The 19,806-nt window shown below is 40.7% G+C and overlaps 1 protein-coding gene across 2 annotated transcripts in view; it reads left to right on the forward strand.

The window, feature by feature from the left end:
- The window catches only part of RET (ret proto-oncogene), a 139,895-nt gene extending 124,343 nt beyond the window's left edge, over nucleotides 1–15,552 (forward strand). For both annotated transcript variants that reach the window (XM_014569202.3, XM_006114405.3), the window contains exons 15-20: nucleotides 73–195; nucleotides 3,207–3,277; nucleotides 6,062–6,199; nucleotides 9,631–9,730; nucleotides 11,860–12,007; nucleotides 13,961–15,552. In XM_014569202.3, coding sequence (XP_014424688.2) covers nucleotides 73–195; nucleotides 3,207–3,277; nucleotides 6,062–6,199; nucleotides 9,631–9,730; nucleotides 11,860–12,007; nucleotides 13,961–14,118 — 738 coding nt within the window. In that variant the 3' untranslated portion in view covers nucleotides 14,119–15,552. The remainder of the gene's footprint in view (nucleotides 1–72; nucleotides 196–3,206; nucleotides 3,278–6,061; nucleotides 6,200–9,630; nucleotides 9,731–11,859; nucleotides 12,008–13,960) is intronic.
- Nucleotides 15,553–19,806: the final 4,254 nt, after the last annotated feature.

The following is a 19,806-nucleotide window of genomic DNA, read 5'->3' on the forward strand; positions in this document are numbered from 1 at the left end:
GTATCCAGAGGTTTCTCCATGAATTTTACCCCATAAGAATAATAACCAAGATTGTTGGCTTCTTTTTAAAAGCTTGTTCATCGTGATTTAGCAGCCAGAAACGTACTGGTGGCAGAAGGACGCAAAATGAAGATTTCTGATTTTGGCTTGTCCCGAGATGTTTATGAAGAGGATTCCTATGTCAAGAGAAGCAAGGTACAGTGCATGTTAAAACTAGTGCTGGAATCCCTGCTTCACCAAGGGACTGGGTTTACACGGAAGCACATGAACACAGAAAACAAAGACAACAGCTAATTCTGATAAGGAAACAGGGAACAAAAGGTACAGATTAAACAAAATGAAGAGCTCTATCATGAAGGCCATTATAAGTAACTAGATTATGCTGTAAAAACAACAAGGAATCTTGTAACACCCTAGGGTATGTCTACGCTAGCTCGTTAGTTTGAGCTAGGTAGACAAATGAGGGCAACCGGAGTTGGAAATGAAGCCTGGGATTTAAATATCCCGGGCTTCATTTGCATGTTCCCGGGCGCCGCCATTTTAAAATCCCCCTTAGTCCGAACTCCGTGCCCACGGCTACACACGGCATGGAGTAGGTAATTCGAATTAGGATCTCTACACGCGGCACGGAGTAGGTAGTTCGAATTAGGATCTCTAATTTGAATTACCTACTCCGTGCTGCGTGTAGCCGTGGGCATGGAGTTCGGACTAAGGGGGATTTAAAAATGGCGGCGCCCGGGAACATGTAAACGAAGCCCAGGATATTTAAATCCCGGGCTTCATTTCCAACTCTGGTTGCCATCATTTGCCTACCTAGCTCGAACTAACGAGCTAATGTAGACATACCCTCAGAGATTAACAGATGTATGAGGTCAGGAGCTGGAGTGGAAGATTACAGTATCCAGGATATATATAACAGCAAAAGAAGTTACCTGTCAGTTGTAGGACCAGTGTTAGTGAGGCTAATTAAGTTTGGATGGATGTGTCTCATTCGCAGCAGTTGATGTGAAGATACAAATGCTATTTGTATCCTCATCAGGAAATATTAGTTCCTGACCCATCTTTCAGGGTGCAATAATCTTTCTATTTTTCTCTGATGTCCCATAAATACCACATCTACAATCCAATCACAGGACATGGTGACATATGAAGACAGTAGGACCACCCATGTCCTTGTAAGTGGGTTAAACTCCTGGACTATTTCTGGAAAGCATGAATCCCTGTATCTTATAACCATCATTTATCTTGTCTATGTGCTATAACTGTAGTATAGGCAGGAGTCTTAAAAATAATGTGTGATCTATCAATAATAAAGACCAATATGTTCAAATATAACCCTATTTCATTTGAATTATTTTTTCAGGTAGTATTTTTTTTATAGATATTAGTTTGTAAGTTGCTTAGTCTACGTCTACACTGCAATGCTATTTTGGGATACTAGAGTATCCTGAAATAGCTATGATGCGTCTTCACAGCAAGCCCGTTATTTAGGGTTTGCTGTCCTGATGTCTCTGTAAATCTCATTCCAGGAGGAGTAAGGGACATTTTGGAATAGCGCTTTATTTTGAAATTTGGTGCTGCATAGATGGTGCTTTGTAGACAGCGCCAAATGATGAAATATGCTATTTCGAAATAGCAAGGAAATAATATACGCAATTTGTGTAGCTCAAATTGCGTATCTTGTTTTGAGTTACGATGCAGTATAGACGCACCCTTAAGGTACAAAATCTAGGGCCTCATCTTGCTATTTTATATTTCATAAAAGCAATTAGTCTCAATTAGTCTCTCTCTTTTTATTACTGCCAAGCTCACAAAACAAGGGATTGAACAAAAAGGCAGAAAGAGCTAGCAGTCCCTGAAATCAGAACTAATTCTGTCTGAAAACTCTATATTTGGAAACTAAATCCAGATCTTAGTTTCTTGACTGCCTCTACTCAAGCTATGATAATCTGAACCAAAACCCAGATCCAAACATTTCTGAAAAATCCATATCCAAATGCCAAAGCTTGGGCCCATCTTTGCCACGGATAGCAGAGAAAGACAGAGTATCTGCCGGTTTGGAATGCCTCGGCTTCTTTAAAGCAATTTTGTTTTTCCTGTCACAGTAAATTATTATCAGCTGTCTAGAAACAGCCCTGTCTGCTCCCAATGCTCATGGCAGAACTCAGCATATGGTAACATTTCATCTGTAGGATTCTGCAAAGGAAATTTAGTGGAAAGCCTTTCTTGTGGTATTAGGAGAGTGCCTCTCATTGTTTAGTCATATGATGGCTTTCCCTGAATGGAACTACTTTTGTGATAACCTCAGGATCATGAAATAAGCGTCATCCATTACTGTAGCGGATATTGTCCTAACACAGTGAGCCAAATTCTTTTTTAAACCTGCCTGCGTGCAACTCTTACTGAAATCATTGGCTTCTGCATGTAAAAGAGACCAGTATCCTAGCTCTGGCTATGTCTAGACTGCAGTCTTCTTTTGGAAGAAGCTTTTTCGGAAGAGATCTGCGGAAAAACTTCTTCCGAAAAAGAGCACCCACACTGCCAACGCGCATCGAAAAAGCGATCTGTTTTTTTGAAAGATAGCATTCACGCTGAATAGACTCTATCTCACATTTCAGCAGTGATTACTAGGGACAGAGTGGCCACCAGGGCACCTGTGCTTTTTCCTCTTCTTTCGAAAGAACTCCCTCTTCCCCATCCACACACGCCTTTTTCTGAAAGAGCTCTTTCGGAAAAAGGCTTCTTCCTCATAGAAGTCGGAAAAAACCCCTCTGCTCTTTCGATTTTCTTTTGGAAGAACACAATTGCAGTGTGGACGTAACGGAAGTTTTTCGGAAAAAATTCCGTTGTGTAGACATACCTTCGGTGTGTGAAAATCAGTAATAGTATTTTATGTTGACCAGTCAATCTTCTGTGATAATGGGTCTGTCCTCTGGGTGGGTTAGTGTGAAAGTGTTGCCAGCACGAATTCAAGCACATGAGAACTTTTGGCTTCTGCAAATCCTGTGACTTTTTGACATTTGTTTTTCCCTACAATTCCAGTTAGTAATGCTCAATCACAGGATGTTTGCAGAAGGCAGATACAAAAGTGACCATGGGCAAAGATCATTACAAACTATAAATCGATAGTATATCAGGAAAGCAAATGCAGCAGTATTACATGTAACCTTCTAACTTAGTACTTTTGTTGCTGTTTTTTCTCTTAGGGTCGAATACCTGTTAAATGGATGGCAATAGAATCCCTATTTGATCATATCTATACAACACAAAGTGATGTGTAAGTCTGCATTGTGGGGTATCTTACCATGTGTATGTCTGTTGCACAGTGTTTAACAAAGAACGTCAGTAACATATTTAATAGCCATAGCTTCTAAGTTGGAAGATAACAAAGATCAGCAAGACCCGATGACTCGGTTTCTCTTAGTCATGGTGGGATAAATATGGAACTTTTAAATTGTAGATTACACATTACACAAAAATGTAAATTGTGAGTGAGTGTGTTGGGATCTGATTGCCCTTCATTGGCCTTTGTGGAATGACATTTGATGGTCTCAGTCTCGTTTGAAGAATGCATGCCCCAAAACCCACTCTTGTTGGCAGACTCAGCAAAAAAGACCAAGGATTTATAGCCCGAGTTACCTCCCACTGAAACCAGAGACAAAATTCCAAATGACTTCAGTGGGAGCAGGATCAGACTCTTGGGCCTGATTGATGCTAGACCAGGAAGGTTGGTACACAACTCCAGCAACGCAGAATAGGAATGTTAAGTAGCAGTTAAGTGGCTTTCCATCGACTCCTCGATTAGTCGATAAGGAAGGGCTGTGTCAGCGCTCATTCCTGGTTCACGCTGGGTCTCCCCACAACCTCCCACTGCCGCTTCACATTTTTAAAGGGAAGCTGGCAGGAGAGGATGCTGGCTGAATCCCTGGTCCCGGATCTCAGCACAACTCCCTCCGCCTCCCCCGCCACTTTGCATTTTTAAAGGGAAGCCGGCACAAGTGCTGAGACCCAGGAACAGGGATTCAGCCAGCGTCCTTCCTTGCCAGCTTCCCTTTAAAAATGCACGGGAGGTGGGAATGAGTGAGTAGTCGGTAGTACTACCCGATAAGCTCTTGCGTATCAGGTAGCCGACTATTCCTTTTCACCCTTAATGCATAACTGGAGTCGGCTTACCTTCAGCCAAGCCTCAAGGTCAGAGGCCGTTGGCTTCCCTTACTCCTTGCAAAAGGAGGAATACTGGATACCTGCAGGAGCTGCCCTCCCTGTTCAATTTAGGAAACTATACTAGACCCATTAAATTGAATGCCAGAAGATCGACCTCCAGAGCATTGATCTTCCGGTAAATAGAGACGTGCCCTTAATGAGGAAGCCAGTTGCAGCCACATGATGCAAGTACTTGTGTCTGTTAGGGAGGGATTCCATGGGGAAATTTCCTTCCCCTTTCCCTTCTCACATTACTTCTTTCCTCACCCAGGCTGGTCAAGAAGCAGGGGAGGAGCGAGTGACAAGCAAGGATGTTCTTGGGGGAGAGGCTGGGGGAGAGGAGGACCTCGTGACAGAGCATGGCTGCAGCCACAGTGTGGGTGCTGCTGTCCCATCCCCACTTCTAGGGAGCTTCCGACACACCAAAGTCAGCGGGCTGGTACGCTTCCCAAGGGAGGGGACATCTGCAGCATTTCTCCCCCAGTGTGGCCATCCTTTTCTGGGGAGGCTCAACCTCCCACAGACTCTTATAGCATCCCCCATGTTCCAGGCTATTACTCTGCCTGTCTAACCAACTGAAGAACTAAAGGGTTACTTTACTGGAAAATTGATTCTTAAATATTTTACATTTATGAACAAATATATGTACAAATAATGCTAGTTGGAATGATGCAATTACATTTTTTGCACCTATCTATCAACATACTTAAAATCCATCCCAGAGTGCTGAATTTTCTTCATAAATTCTATAGCTCTTTTTTTCCCCCAGCTGCTTCCTCTTAAGACACTTGTATATAGTTAATAGTTGGCAGTGATCTAGTAGTAGTATAGGTTGCCAGCTTCTATGATTTCCCTCCCTCCCCCAACTCTGCTGAAAAACCCCTTCACTTTTTATGCTGGAACCTAGATACACATTGCGCCTCCGGCAGCCCATCATCCACTGTACAGTGGAAAATATCCCCCACACTCTTATTTAATTTTTATAATAATTGTAAAACTAAGGTACAATATCCTAACATACAAATCTGAAAACCAGCTGGAGTTAATTGAGAACTTACCAAAATGCTACACCCTCTTACAGAGTGTCCAAAAAATTCACTCAAACAAAGAAGAATCTTAAAAATAAAAACCCACAATGCCACACATCCTTTCTGGATGGCTTACAGGTCAAATCATAACCTGATGGAGTGAATGGAACAATTGGCTCAATGAAGGGCATGAGGAAGAACAGAAAGACTCAAGCGCAATGGAGCATTATAAATACGCACTAGCTTTGAGGAAGATACAGACTGGTTACAAATGAACGGATGAAATATTATCAGCAGGAAAAGGCTGCTTGAAAGTTTTGTGTAAGGCTATGTGAGAGTAGCAGTTCTCCCATCCCTCCCCTTTCCCCTCCCGCCTCCCCTCTCCTCCGCCAGAGAGAGGGAGCCATGTTGGAGCTCAATAGGTCCTGGCCTAGGAATGCCATTTCCTCTGTTTAAAATAAAAGTAACTTAAAGAATCCCAATGATACAAATGAAGCATAGTCAGGTGGAGAGCAGTTTCTGCTGCTAAAATTTTAAGGTGGGACTTTCAAGAGAGCCTCAGGGAATTAGGCACGTAACTCTCATTGACTTTCAGTGGGCATCAGGGGCCTAACTCCTTTAGGTTTCTTTTTTAAAAGCAAGCTCTTGCATAAAAAGCTGATGTCAAAAAGTGAATGTTTGTTACACTTTGTTCATAACTTTGTTCTCAGAGGCATCCCGTCAGGCCTGAGTGGAAAATGCTACTGTGCTGTTTGCTGAATACAGACCATGCTAAGCTCTTTACTAGCAATCCAAGTGAATGTTACCTTCCTTCCTTCCTTCCTTTTCAGCTGGTCATTTGGAGTTCTGCTATGGGAGATTGTAACCCTGGGAGGAAACCCATATCCTGGAATTGCTCCTGAAAGACTCTTTAACCTCCTTAAATCCAGCTATCGAATGGAGAGACCTGAAAACTGTAGTGAAGAAATGTAAGTACTTCTTCCTGGCTATGTCTACACTGTGAATTTCTGCAGCAGAAAATATGCTAATGAGGACTCATTAGCATAAGTTGTGCAACATCCTTATGCGTTTCTCGGAGAAACATTGACTCCGGAGAGGCATAAAAATCTTGTGCAAAACGGAAGTGGCAGAAAATATATAAATACACTGCTTCTTTTTGCGCAAAAAGAAACGGCAGAAAATATGCTAATGAGATCATGACTTATGCTAATGAGCCCCATCATTTGCATATTTTCTGCAAAAACTTGCAGGGTAGACAAAGCCCCTTTGTCCAGCTTCATAGAAACATCGTGGAATGAAGGGGGGAAACAGTATAAATAGCACCCATCTCCAGCATGACTTTTAGAAACAAGCTAGTAAAAGCAAAGAATTCTGACATCATAAAATTGCAGAAAGGTAGGGCGACAATCTGTGTTAAATGCTGAAAAGAAATACAATCTGAAAAGAAATACAGCCCAAGTGCCTGCAGCTCTTGCCAAAATACTCGCTGAAGATTGGATAAAAGCACTCATCAGGCTACTGAAAATGTGTAGGTTGAATATTCAGAACATGGGGTGTAGGGAGAAATGCATTTAACATTGTGATGACTGACCTCTTTAAGATGAGCTGGAGCATATCCAAAGACTGGGAACTCATTTTCCTGCAAAGAAGGTGGCTATTTTAATGTCTGTGCTCCATGTACTCCCTGCAAATGGTTTGTTAGTTGTCTGACTTTCCTGGTAGTGTACAGAATCCTGAAAAAGAAGATACAAGTATTGATTTCTGGCTCAAGGTATGATGCAAAGATTTTGTGACTTGGTGAGTCATTTCTGTTTATTGGTGAAAAGGCAATTAACCAGGAAAATATCAGAGAGAAATAGTTCATCTCCTGGATATCTGTGGTGTATGAAAATGAAACACATAGAGCTTGAAATGTGTTTATCAGGCTCTATTAAACAAGATCGCTTCAAGTGTCCTTGAATGATCTTGCCCACATGTATGGTGAGAAAAAGCAGCATAAATAGTACAACCATTTTTGTTCAGTGCATCACATGCACAGAGATACCACTGAGACATTGTTGAACTTAGATCTAGTCAGAAGTTCAAAGATCTTAAGTCCAGATTTTCTCCGACAAATTATACGTTTAAAATTATTTTCACCTTTCTTTCCTTCCTGAACGAAGCAAGACCCCTTCACTTCAAATGTTCCATTGCTTATTCTTTTTTGGAGTTACTCTTATTGTTTAAATTTGGGGGGAAGGGTTGATGGGGTTTTTTGTCTCTCTTTGTTGGACAACCTGGGTAGATGTTTATCTTTGGATATTATAGATTGTATAAAATAAACCACTTATGGCCCATTTTTCAATGCATGCACCAAATTATCCAGTCTAGCAATGAGGAGCATAGATTTGCTTCATTTTTATAGGTATGCAAACATTTCTGAACCAATTCACTCCATCTTTAATATAATAAAGCCAAAAAATTGAGATTAGAATAATATAATTTAGGTTGTAAAGTCAAGTGCTGAAAAGTTAGGAAATCCCAGATTTATGGCTACTTCTGCAAACTTAATGCTTTGAGACCATCTTTAATGGCATGATCACATAGTGTCACCATGCATATGCACAAGGGGAAGGGTGTGAATTCAGACTGTGTAGCCTATCATAAATCTGGCATGTTTGAAACTGTCAGGTGCTTGAATTTGCAACCTAAATTGCATTCTTGTAACTTAGGGTTCTCGAGTGTCATTTGTTTGTGTTTGTGTTTAAGAAAAGTGGTAAAACCACTGTCTTTTATGTACAGCTGAGTACCAGCAGGGTGTGAATCCTGAACTTTCAGCACTGCAGTAGAAGTGTTTTTCCATTTAAGCTATATAGGTCTAACTACATTATTTGGGTGGGTTTCTGAATCCAGAATGAGTGGTCGGGAAGGGGGGAAGGGGGAATCCAGCCTGGCCAAGTTCTCTCCCTCTCTCTCTTCCCTTCCCTCCTAGATGTTGGGGGGCGGGGAGGGTCGCCTGCCCTGTGTGGTGCCCCCCGAGGAAGGAAGCCCAGTCTAGATCTGACTCCTCCCCTCCACTGTGGCTACTCCCAGCTATCCCCAGAATAACATGGTGATAGTGCTGATTTGATGGTGGTGAAGCCGAGCCTTAGAATAGCCATGTGGCTCAGTTATTATTTTAGCAGGCTGCCAGCATTTTCCTGAGCAAGGAGAGTAAGAGAAGGGAAATTATTTTGAGCAGCTTACAGTATATCTTAGCCAAAGCTGAGTGGAATTTCATACAATAAAGAAAAAGCACTTCTGTAGCCAGAGGGCTTTTCCTTTGCCAAATACCAAAAGGCGTGAGGTAAGCAATGGGGATGTGAACGTTTCTCAAAGGAAAGGTTGCAAGCATCTTGTAGAGCGGAAGCATTAGGCAGCCTAAACATAGGTGTCACTGCTCCCATTCTCCCTGTAATTTTGTTGTTCTAGGGGACCAGCTGAGAAAATAACAGTCATACTAGAAGTGTCAAGGTGTCAGCTGGAAAGTGTGATTCCCAGCCTAATTAGACACTCACCATAGCTCAGCTGAAGCTAGAGTGCTATAAGTAGCAGAGTGGATGTTGTGGTAATTGGGTCAGGCAGGACTGGATTCAAAGGGCTAGCCTACACTATGGCTCCATGCAACATGAAGCATATCATGGAGCCGGGGTCAGTGTGGGACTCTGATTCAGAGTCCTCCGCTGACCCTGGGCTCCATGGCTTTGAAATGCACACGAGCCCCCACTGGGAACTCTGGCACATTTCATAGCAGGCTCCCGCCCTTCCCCCCATGCAGCCCAGAATCAGCGGGTCTTCCCGCTGGCCCCAGGCTGTACACAAAGTTCCACATTCCTCCATAGAAATGTACAAGAGCCCCATCGGGAGCTCTTGTACATTTCAAAGAAGGAATGCAGAAGTGCCTGTTGAGTAGTCGATGGAAATTCCATCGACTAGTCAACTAGTCAATTAACTGCATTTTAACATCCCTGGCTCACACCACTACCGGCACCACAACATTCACACTGCCTTTTCTAGCACATGAGCTCAAGCTGACTGAGGGTGTCTCCTCATGCTGGAAACCCCACCTTCCAGCTGCAATGTAGACGTACTCTTTGGCCCCAGTCTCACAAAGAGATCCACATGCATGGGCCCTTAATTCCATGCGGAATCTCGCAGAAGTAAAGGTGCACTCCTGTAAGTCTCAGTGCAGTATTAGGGCTTAGTCCCATGGAGAAATTATTCAGCTGTGTACATTAAAAAAAAGAAAAGAGTGAGATATTTCTTCGAGTGGCATTCACAAGAGGGGCCAGATCACAGCATTGTAGATTTATTTGAGCGGAAAGGAAAACCAAACCAGTTGTGACCGCGGGATCTTATTGTTTGTTACTTTGGTTCACAGGTATAACTTGATGCTGCGATGTTGGAAACAGGAACCAGATAAGAGACCAACATTTGCTGATATCAGCAAAGAACTGGAGAAAATGATGGTGAAAAGTAGGGTAAGTCTGCTGCATGCAGAGTTTTGCAGTTAATGAAAACTAGCTGAGATGTTGACAATCCGAAGAGTTTGGGAATAACATAGAGAAATAAATTTCTGATCAGAAATGTTGTGATTTTGATCAGGATTAAAGGCACCCATCAACTGTATTTCCTCCAGATAGCAGATAACTGTCCAAAAGCAGTTCTATCTTTTTTTAGTATGTTGATTGTTAAAGATTTCAGACCCAGAAAAGTTGTGTGGTGGATTATTTTACCATGTTGTCTCCTTAGTAACAAATACATTATTGCGGAGTTAATTTTAATTTGCATTACTGAATAATCAAGCAATGGGAAGCCTCAAACTAAATGTATACAGTATTGCAAAGCAAGGATTGTGTCATTTCTGACTTGGAATGTCTTAAAAATAGAACAATAGAAACAAAATGTGAAAGGCATTTTGTTCCAAATGGAAATGCAAAAGCTGACAAGAGGTTTTCTTGGGAATTCAGAGGACTTCATTGTCAGCTTAAAGCGTCTCATCTAGGGCTTGGGCTTGCACCTTGTTGAGCCGTATGGTCTGATCCAGGAAAACACGATGTATGTGCTTAATTTAAAGACATGAGTATCTTCATCAGAACCTTGCAGGATCAAGTCCCCATTACACATTGCAAATATATGTTCACCTAAATAGACATTTTTCACTATTAAGACTTGTGTACTTGTTTAATATTTCTTTGGCATGGAAATTCTGTCAGTGCAAATGAAAATTTTGCAAGGAAAAGTATCAGTGATCTGTGTGTGCTAGAAAAGGGCTCATGCAGTGGAATGAGTACACAAACATGTACCTGTGCACACAGAGCCTGGTGACTAAAAACAAGCGTGCATGTGCACTTATATATTTATAAAATCCCTAATTTATAAAAACATTAGAAGCCTCAAACATAGCTACTTTCTAGGTCAGACCCACAGTTATTGTTGCTCTGTTACAAATCCAGAAGAGGGAAAACGAACTAACCCATTCTGGGCTTGGGATGTGTTGCTGGCAGGAGGCCAATTCAGACGTGAACAGAAGGAAGCCATTATGCTCTGTAGGAAAATTTAAAAATTAAAGTTAAATCAATAATGAGGAAAGGCAAATTAAGAGTCAGAGTTTGGGGGTTTGGTGGGGGTTTGTTTGTTTGTTTCTTTGTTTGTTTGTTTGTTTGTTTTTTAAGTTCCAAAGCCTTTTAAAAGAACAATATATTGAACTAAAAGCAGATTTCCAACCCAAGCATTTGTATCTGCTTTGTATGCTGTATATGGACAAAGTATATGGGATAACCTAGTGAGCTGGACAGTAACGTTGAACTAGGCAAAGTTGTCTGAAACGGTTGTCATAGTGAAAACCAAAATAACCAGCATCCTCAACAGAACTATGGGCCGAAGGCTGCAAACTGGCGAGACTCCCTTGTATACATTGTTGAATACCCTGTCTTTACACTGAATCGTAGGCTTAGAGGATAGCTTGAGATAAAGCCTATCTACCAGTGAGATTTCTGAGAGCTGCTAACTTGCTGGCAAGCGGCATTTGACAGGAGAAACACAACTGAGCATGTTTATGTTTCATGCCTGGCATTTCTGCAAACAAGTGCCTTGCCAAGGACACGACTCTTGCAGAAAACAGGACATTAAGCAGGTGGTATTCTCTATACCAGTGTTTCTCAACCAGTGGTATGAGTACCCTTAGGGGTCCTTGAGAGAAGTCTGGGGGATACATCAACACAACGGAAACTTGGAGAAAAACTGAATTTTGTTTCAAGTTTTACTGCGTTTTATTATTTTTGTACTTTTTACACCCAAACATTTCATCGCCTGCCTGGCTACAATTAAGTTGTTTAAACAAATGAGTTGCAATAGTAGAAAAAAATTTTGTGTGTCTGAAAACTGTAGGTAAAGGGGTTACTTACAATTTTTTTTAAAGGTGGTACTTTTAACATTTTTTTAAAGGGGTACTTTATAAAAAAAGGTTGAGCTACACTGCTCTATACAAGGGCCCACTTTGAGTTTGCAGTTGCCCAGCTGAGGGAATTCAGGAGTCTGTTAGCATCAAAAACTGGTAAACGACCTTGTTACCTATTGTGACCCAGGTTTTTATTTATTGATTCCATAGGACTACTTAGATCTTGCAGCTTCTACGCCTTCTGACTCCTTACTTTATGATGACGGGCTCTCAGAAGAGGAGACACCCCTCGTGGACTGTAATAATGCTCCCCTCCCTCGAACCCTTCCTTCCACATGGATTGAAAACAAACTCTATGGTAGAATTTCACATGCATTTACTAGATTCTAGCAACACTCAAAAAAGTGATTTTTTTTCTTCTGCACTATCTTCAGACTCTGTAACCCCATTAGAGTGTTTCTTGTGTGAATGAAACCAAACACAATTTGCTTGGAAAGCTTTTTTTTTTATTTGTAAATGTCAAACTTTGCATCAGGATCATACTTTAGGCGCCTTGCAGCTGTGTTTAAAAAAGATTTAAAAAGGATGTGAAAATAAGTAATATCACCAAATATATATATATATATATTATATATATCATATGATAATGAAAAATAAATAGATCAGGGAAGTACTCTCAGGGGAAATTTTAATAGGCTAAGAACTGAATATCCAAACTAGTCTTTTGTGTTGGGGGGTGGAGTTGGGAAATACGTTAGAGTCTACATCTCTGATTTCAGTAACAGGGATTTCACAAAAACATTTGCAAAACATTTTTTAGCTCAGTTGAATAGTGTAATCCAATTTGTTGACATTTTATGTTTATTCATATGAATTCTTGAATGTCAGCTGCTGCTCACATGTTTTAAGTCCTTAGGCAGAAATTTCTGCCTAACGCGACATGGGATGTGATCAGGTTACATTTTACAGAAAGCCGGGGAGACTGAGTGCATCTGTATAGTCTTTTGGAAATTGAATTGGTGGCGGCCACTATAAAAAATACTTTCAACTGTTTTCACATCCTTCGGTTTATCATGCAAATGTCAGCACTAAGCCCTGATTGAATGATGTAGTAAGTGGTTTGAAAAGGAACATGTGCTTTCATGTTGTGATGGTCAGATGGACAGTAAAAATGGTTCTTGCCAAAACTCCTATATTTTGTGTCCTGATTAAATATTTTACATTTTTTTGGCTATTTACTAACTTCAAAGATTTTTTTTTTTTCATTCTTCAAGCAGTAAAACTTTTTTAAAAGCTGAAGCTTTTTTTTTACTCTATATAGTTGTAATTAGTAAATATCTTTTGCTTTTTTTTCCCTCCTCTGCTCCCCAGGCATGATTTCCAAAACTGGATGCCCAAGGTTAGGGTCTTAAATTCATAACTGAGATTTTAAATAAGTGGTCGGATTTTCAAAAGGGCTTAAACACCCAATAGTTACCAACGAAGTCCGAGGAAACTGCTGAACACTTTTGAAAAATCACAGCACTTATTTAGGTGCTGAAATAGGCAACAAAATTAGGCTTCTATTTCTAAAAATGTTGGCCTTGGTATGTTTTTGCATATTGTGCTGGATCTGCAATATGCTAAGCACTCAGTGCTCAGTCCAGAAAAATACTTCAGCATGATCTTAAAAATACATTCATGGGTAGCCCACTGATGTCAGTGTGACTACTTACATGCTTGACTTTAAACCTGTACTTAAGTGTATGGCTAGATCAGAAGCAGAGAGCTCAGAACCTTGAAGGATCCAACCCGTACTGCTATGGGGAGATCATGATGGGTGATACGAGTATCTTCCTAGCCCTATTTTAGCCAGTGGAAAGACACCCTTTACTGTCAATGGAAATACTTTATTTGACTAGAACAGACATTGGATCCTGCCTTAAATAGGCTTATTACTGCTTGGAGCATTGTATGTACAGCAAGAACTTCCAGTTGCAATACATTCTCTGGCAAAGTAATTTGCTATTATGTTGTCATGAAACTATAAAATTGTGAAAAGCTGGAGACTATCAGAAGACAAATTAACTTTTATTGGGTTATATGATATACACACTTTTTTTTAATCAAGACAGCACTTTATTTTTAGGGTGTTTGCCTTCAGCAGAATTTGTGCTTTGGGGCTATGAAACACAGTTTATATCAATTGATTGGGAACAAAAACCAGTGGTCTGACTTAAAGTATTGAACGGAGTTTTGCCAAGGGTCTTACTGTCTGCACATGAAGTTATGGTTCTTCAGTGCAGAAAAAATTATCTGTTTTCATTTTTAGGCATGTCATACCCGAACTGGCCTGAGGAGAGCCCCGTTCCACTCACAAGATTCGATGGCACTAACTCTGTGTTTTCAAGATATGCAAATGATAGTGTATATGCTAACTGGATGGTTTCACCCTCAGCGGCAAAATTTATGGACAAGTTTGATAGTTAAAAATTTGTTTGTGACAGGTAATGGACCCATGAGTGGAGCAAACATACAAAGAATGGAAAGTCCCTTGGCTCGTTCTTTGCACAATTAAACCTGGTTAAACCAACATTAATTTCTCAAATGGCAAACTCTCTTTTGGTAGTTTCTTAAGTGGTTTTACACACGATCAAGACTCTAATTGATAATTTCCCCTTTCAGGAAACATATCAAACTGGATAAAAGTTGTAGTTCCGGTACTTACTTTTTAGTCCACCATTCCGCACACTGTCCAGTTTAGTAACTGTTTATTGCAAATGGCCATGCACTTCATACTTACAATTTTTTAGGTCAGCTGTCCTGAAACACAGCTTTCTTGGGTTGGAAAATAGGTTGGACTTGAACTGCTACTTTTCCAGTTATTAATAAAAGGCCACTTGATCTAAGCATGAAGCACAAACAGTATATGTAAGGGGAAAACATTTGGCTCAAAATAACGGAGCTTGCTATAGAATCCAAAGTGTTACCAAAATGTTGGCAATAATGAAGCCTGTATTTTGGTTTCGAAGCAAACATTAAGTAACTCAGCAGGAAAATTGAGATTCAGCATTTGAAGTCTTGAAAAGCTGTAAAATGTATTGTCTTGTCTTAATGAGAAAAAAATTGTTTATTATGCTTAAACTATTCTTACCTTTAGCACAATGGAGATAAATTTGATACCAGATATGCTATATAGACTGATGTCAATCAAGAGTGCTCACCTGACAACTTATTTTCCATCGCATCCATTTTATTAATGTTACAATGTCTGTTGTACAATCATAATTCTGTCTGAGTTCAGTGTAGACTGTACAGGATATTTTGAACTAAATTAAAGCAAAGAGATTTTGTTTGCAGTCATGTTCAATGAGTTGGGAGTCTCTCTAAGCTCAAAATCTGATTCTACACTACACTACACTGCTAACATAGGATATCACATTGACACCACTCCAGATAAATCTTCTGTTTGCAAGTCACAAGTAGACAACTCTTTTACTTAGCATAGGATAATCAGATGTTTTTGTCAGTAGTTGGTTAATTATTACCTACTAGCAGGAAAAAAGTCACATGATTTTGATAAGGGTACATTTAATTCAAATGATGTGCAACAGCATTGCTGTGATATTTAGGAGAATGATCTGACTCTTATAGAGGTTATATGGAAGGCGATAGGTTGGTGGCACTTTTCTGTCTTTTATTTGTAATTTAATATTGCTGAAGATAATATTTTTGTGTTCTAAAAATGTTGGATCGTAAATGCAGAGTGATATGTTGTTTCCTGTGTGTTGGTTATTCTTAAATAATCCAGTTCTACCAAAGCTTGTTCCTGTCTCTTACATTCCAGTGTAGCTGTTTTCATGTGTTTTGTTTTGTGTTTCAGCATGATGTGTTTCCATTAAAGTCTATGATTTCAGAAGTAAATGAGTCAGATGGGTAAAAACTTAGCACAGATCTTCATACAAACAACATAAGGACAGGTGTAAAAGACTGTTAGAAGTTAAACACTGTTTTATAAAGGAATATTATATTTTGTTGGTTCACAGCACAAAGGTACAGACATAGGAAAAGATGTAACAAGTTTAGTTGTGTTACTACAGTGGCCACTTAAATAATTCTGGAGATGTAGCACAGCCCTGAGTAGACTATAACAATGTATGTCAAATAAGTATAAAATAAATGCCATTGGAAATTAAATGGCACACAAACACACATTAAATGGACTTTTTCTTCACTGGCACTGAAGAGAAACTAGATACAAGTGCGGTAACAACATAAGGGAAGTCTACAATCAGTGACAACAGCTGCTCTGGTAGCTTTCAGTTTTACTCTGTCAGCCCGCCCACTATTTAGTACCTCAGTGGGAAATCTGAATTCATTGATCAGGATCAATCCAGAAGCACCAGGGAGATTTTTCATCAGCGGCAACAATTCCTAAACTACAACAAGCAGACACACTTTACTCCAGTTTGTAATCGGACAGAGCCTATGACAACAGTGTCATTCTATGAGAGGTAAGTGAGATGACAAGCGATATTGAAATAAACAACTAATGGAGAAAGCATTGAGTATTATGGGTATTTCAAACTCAGCATCATACCCTGGTTAGTTCAGCTTATCCCTATGAAAACAGGCATTCCCAGTCACATTTATCATTCATTTCCTTAGGCACACATCTGATACAGGTGCTATCTGTAATATAGACAAAGGGTAATTACATTTGTGCTATAGATAATTACCTCCCACTTTCTCAAGCACAGCTGAACGAATGATTCACAATGAACAATTTATAATCCAACTAATTTAGCCTTCTTCGTTGCTCCCAGAATGTCTGTAAGAAGCAGATTGTGACTTCCTTGCATACAGTTATTATTTGACAATATTTATTTCCACACTTCTGTATTCGTTTGTTGTGATTAAAGTCACAAGGTATTTCAGTTTGTTGATTGGATGAAAGCAGAGGCACTTCTGCAATGAATACTCACGAAAATTCTAGTTTTAGTTCCTACCAATGTTATGAACAATAAAATTCAATTACTTCATAACTTCATAGATTTTTTTTTTCAATGCCAGAAGGGGTCTTAGATCATGTAATCACACTTCTGTAGAGCAGGCCATGAAATTTCACCCAATTCCCCCTATATTAAGCCCAATAACTTTAATTTTCTTGTTTTCTCTCAGAAAATGTAAAGAGACCATAGGAACTGCCAACATGAACTCATTTATATATTTGAGAAAATAGTCACAGAAAATTTCTTCCAGATCTATCAACAAAAACTGCACAACATAAACACTGTACACTTAGCGTTCTGTACAGCAACCAGCTGTAGAAAGGAGTGAATCTAAAAGTGTTATTCCTCTTTATAAACACACCAAGAAATGGTTTTAATGTACAGTAAACTTCCGATAATCCGGCACCTTTAGGACCCAGGGGGTGCCGGATTATCAGATATGCCGGACTATCAGAAGGGGGGGCCTATGAGGGGTCTGGAGTGGGGTGGGAGGGGATGCCACCCCAGGTCCCTCATAGCCCCCCCCTTCCAATAGTCCGGCTCTGCCCCAGGCGTCCCTGATTCAGCCGCTGCTGGTCAGTTTCAGCTGCAGCTGAATCGGGGATGCCTGCAATAGAGCAGCTGGGGTGCTGCCGGGTTGGTCCCGCAGCGCCGAGGGGTGGCACTACGGCACCAACCCAGCAGCACTCCAACTGCTTTTGGGGACGCCTGGGACAGAACAGCTGGGGTACTGCTCGGTTGGTCTTCCCTCGGGACTGCGGGACCAACCCGGCAGCACCCCAGCTGCTCTTGGGGATGCCTGGGGCAGAGCAGCTGGAGTGCTGCCGGGTCCCGCAGCGCCAAAGGACGGCGCTGCGGGATCAACCCGACAAAACCCCAGCTGCTCTGCCCCAGGGGTCCCCGATTCAGCTGCGGCTGAAACAGACCAGTGGCTGATTCCAGGAAGCCGCGGCTGAATCGGGGACCCCTGGGGCAGAGCAGCTGGGGTCCTGCCGGGTTGGTCCCGCAGCCCCGAGGGGCGGCGCTACGAGACCAATCTGGCAGCACCCCAGCTGCTCTGCTCCCAGCTTCCCCGATTCAGCTGCTGGTCAGTTTCAGCAGCAGCTGAATGGGGGAAGCCTGTCCGGCTGCCCCAGCACTTCCGGGTTCCTGATGGTGCCGAACCATCAGGAGTCCCGGAGCATTGGATGCCGGACTAATGGAATTTTACTGTACTTTTCTTTTCTGTGTGCAGACTCTTTTCTTAGCTATGAACCTCAAAATCCTTCATGTAAATTTATGGCAGCTAATTAAAGAGATTCACATATTTTAGACAACTTTACACATATTTGTCCTAACCATTAAATCCTGAAGGGTCCAAGATGGACATCCATGCTGTTTTTTATTCATTGTATGTAGTAAAATAATATTAAATGGGAAATATAAAGTGTAACGTACGGGTCCGTCTTTTAAAAATATTATTCAATGCATACAAAAAGACCATTTTGGGATTCGTTGTTTGCTAAATTTAAAATTTTTAATCAATCACATTTGAGTAACACAAGCACTATAATATTCCAATATAGACCATTGTTTTATTTTAAAAAGTATATGATTTCAAAGTGGCCAAGATAATTTGCCATTTTTTTCATTCAAAAAGCACCCCATATTCTAAAATCTTGTATGCAAAATGGTCAATGGTGTGCTGAAGTTTTATCTGGGGGCCATCACCTACAGTCCTCAGCTAAAACCCCTCCAGCTCATCATTAACAATCTACAACTTGAAAATGATCCCTCACTCTCACAGACCTTGGGAGACAGGCCAGTCTTTGCCTACAGCCCCCCAACCTGAAGCAAATACTCACCGGCATGTCAAATCACAGAAATACTTAACCAAGAAGCCTATCCCTGCAACACACCTCATTGCCATCTCTGTCCATGTATCTATACAAGCAGCACCATCACAGGATCTACCCACAAAAGCCACACCGTCGGGGGCGCAATCCACCTGCACGTCCACTAATGTGATCTACGCCATCAAGTGCCAGCAATACCTCTCTACCGTGTATATTGGCCAAACCGGACAGTCTCTGTGCCAAAGGATAAATGGGCACAAATCAGACATCAGGGAAGGTAACATACAAAAACCTGTAGGAGAACACCTTAACCCCCCTGGACATTCAGTAATGGATTTAAAAGTAGCTATCATTGTACAAAAGAATTTTAAAACCAGATTACAAAGGGAAACAGTGGAGCTACAATTCATTTGCAAATTTGATACAATCAAATTAGGTCTGAATAATTGTTTAAATTGGTTATCTCATTACAAAGGCAATTTCCCCTTTCTTTATAGTCACAATTTCCCCTTTCTTTATAGTGGATGAGCCTATCTGAATTAGCCTCATTAATACTGATCCTACACTTGATAACTAACTTCCTTCTTTGTTGCGCACATGCACACACACACACACACACACACACACATATTATATATACACCCTTGCCTCTGTGATTTTCACTCCAAATCATCTGATAAAGTGGGTTTTACCCATAAAAACTTATGTCCTAATAAATCGGTTACTTTCTATGGGTATGTCTAAACTACATCCATTTTTCAATAAAGGGATGGAAATTAGACATATTGAAATTGTAAATGAAGCTGGGATTTGAATTTCCCATGCTTCATTAGCATAGTGGTGGCTGCGGCTTTTTTTCCCCCCAAAAAACTGCTTTTAGAAAAAAAAACCTCCGCAGTTAAGAAAGGGATCTTTTGACAAAAATGCCCCATTTCGAAAAACCCTGTAAACCTGAGGGTTCGAAAAAAAGCTGTGGCTGCCATTATGCAAATGAAGCACAGGAAATTCAAATCCCGGCTTCATTTACAATTTTGATATGTCTAATTTACATCCCTTTATCGAAAAACAGATGTAGTTTAGACATACCCTACGGGCACATCTGAACTGCAGCATTATTTCAAAATAATTGCCATTATTTCAAAGTAACAAAGTGTGCATTTGCACAGCAAACCATTATTTTGAAATAATTTCAAGATGGTGGACTTCTTACTCTGACTTCTGTAACCCTCATTTCACAAGGAGTAAGGGAAGTTAAAGGAAGAGTGTTCTTCCTCAACTTCCTGCTATGTAGAAAATGCAAAACCCGAATTAAGCTATTTTTACTTCAGCTA

This window comes from Pelodiscus sinensis, chromosome 8, assembly GCF_052426305.1.
Source record: "Pelodiscus sinensis isolate ZL-2025 chromosome 8, ASM5242630v1, whole genome shotgun sequence".
Classification (NCBI taxonomy): domain Eukaryota; kingdom Metazoa; phylum Chordata; order Testudines; family Trionychidae; genus Pelodiscus; species Pelodiscus sinensis.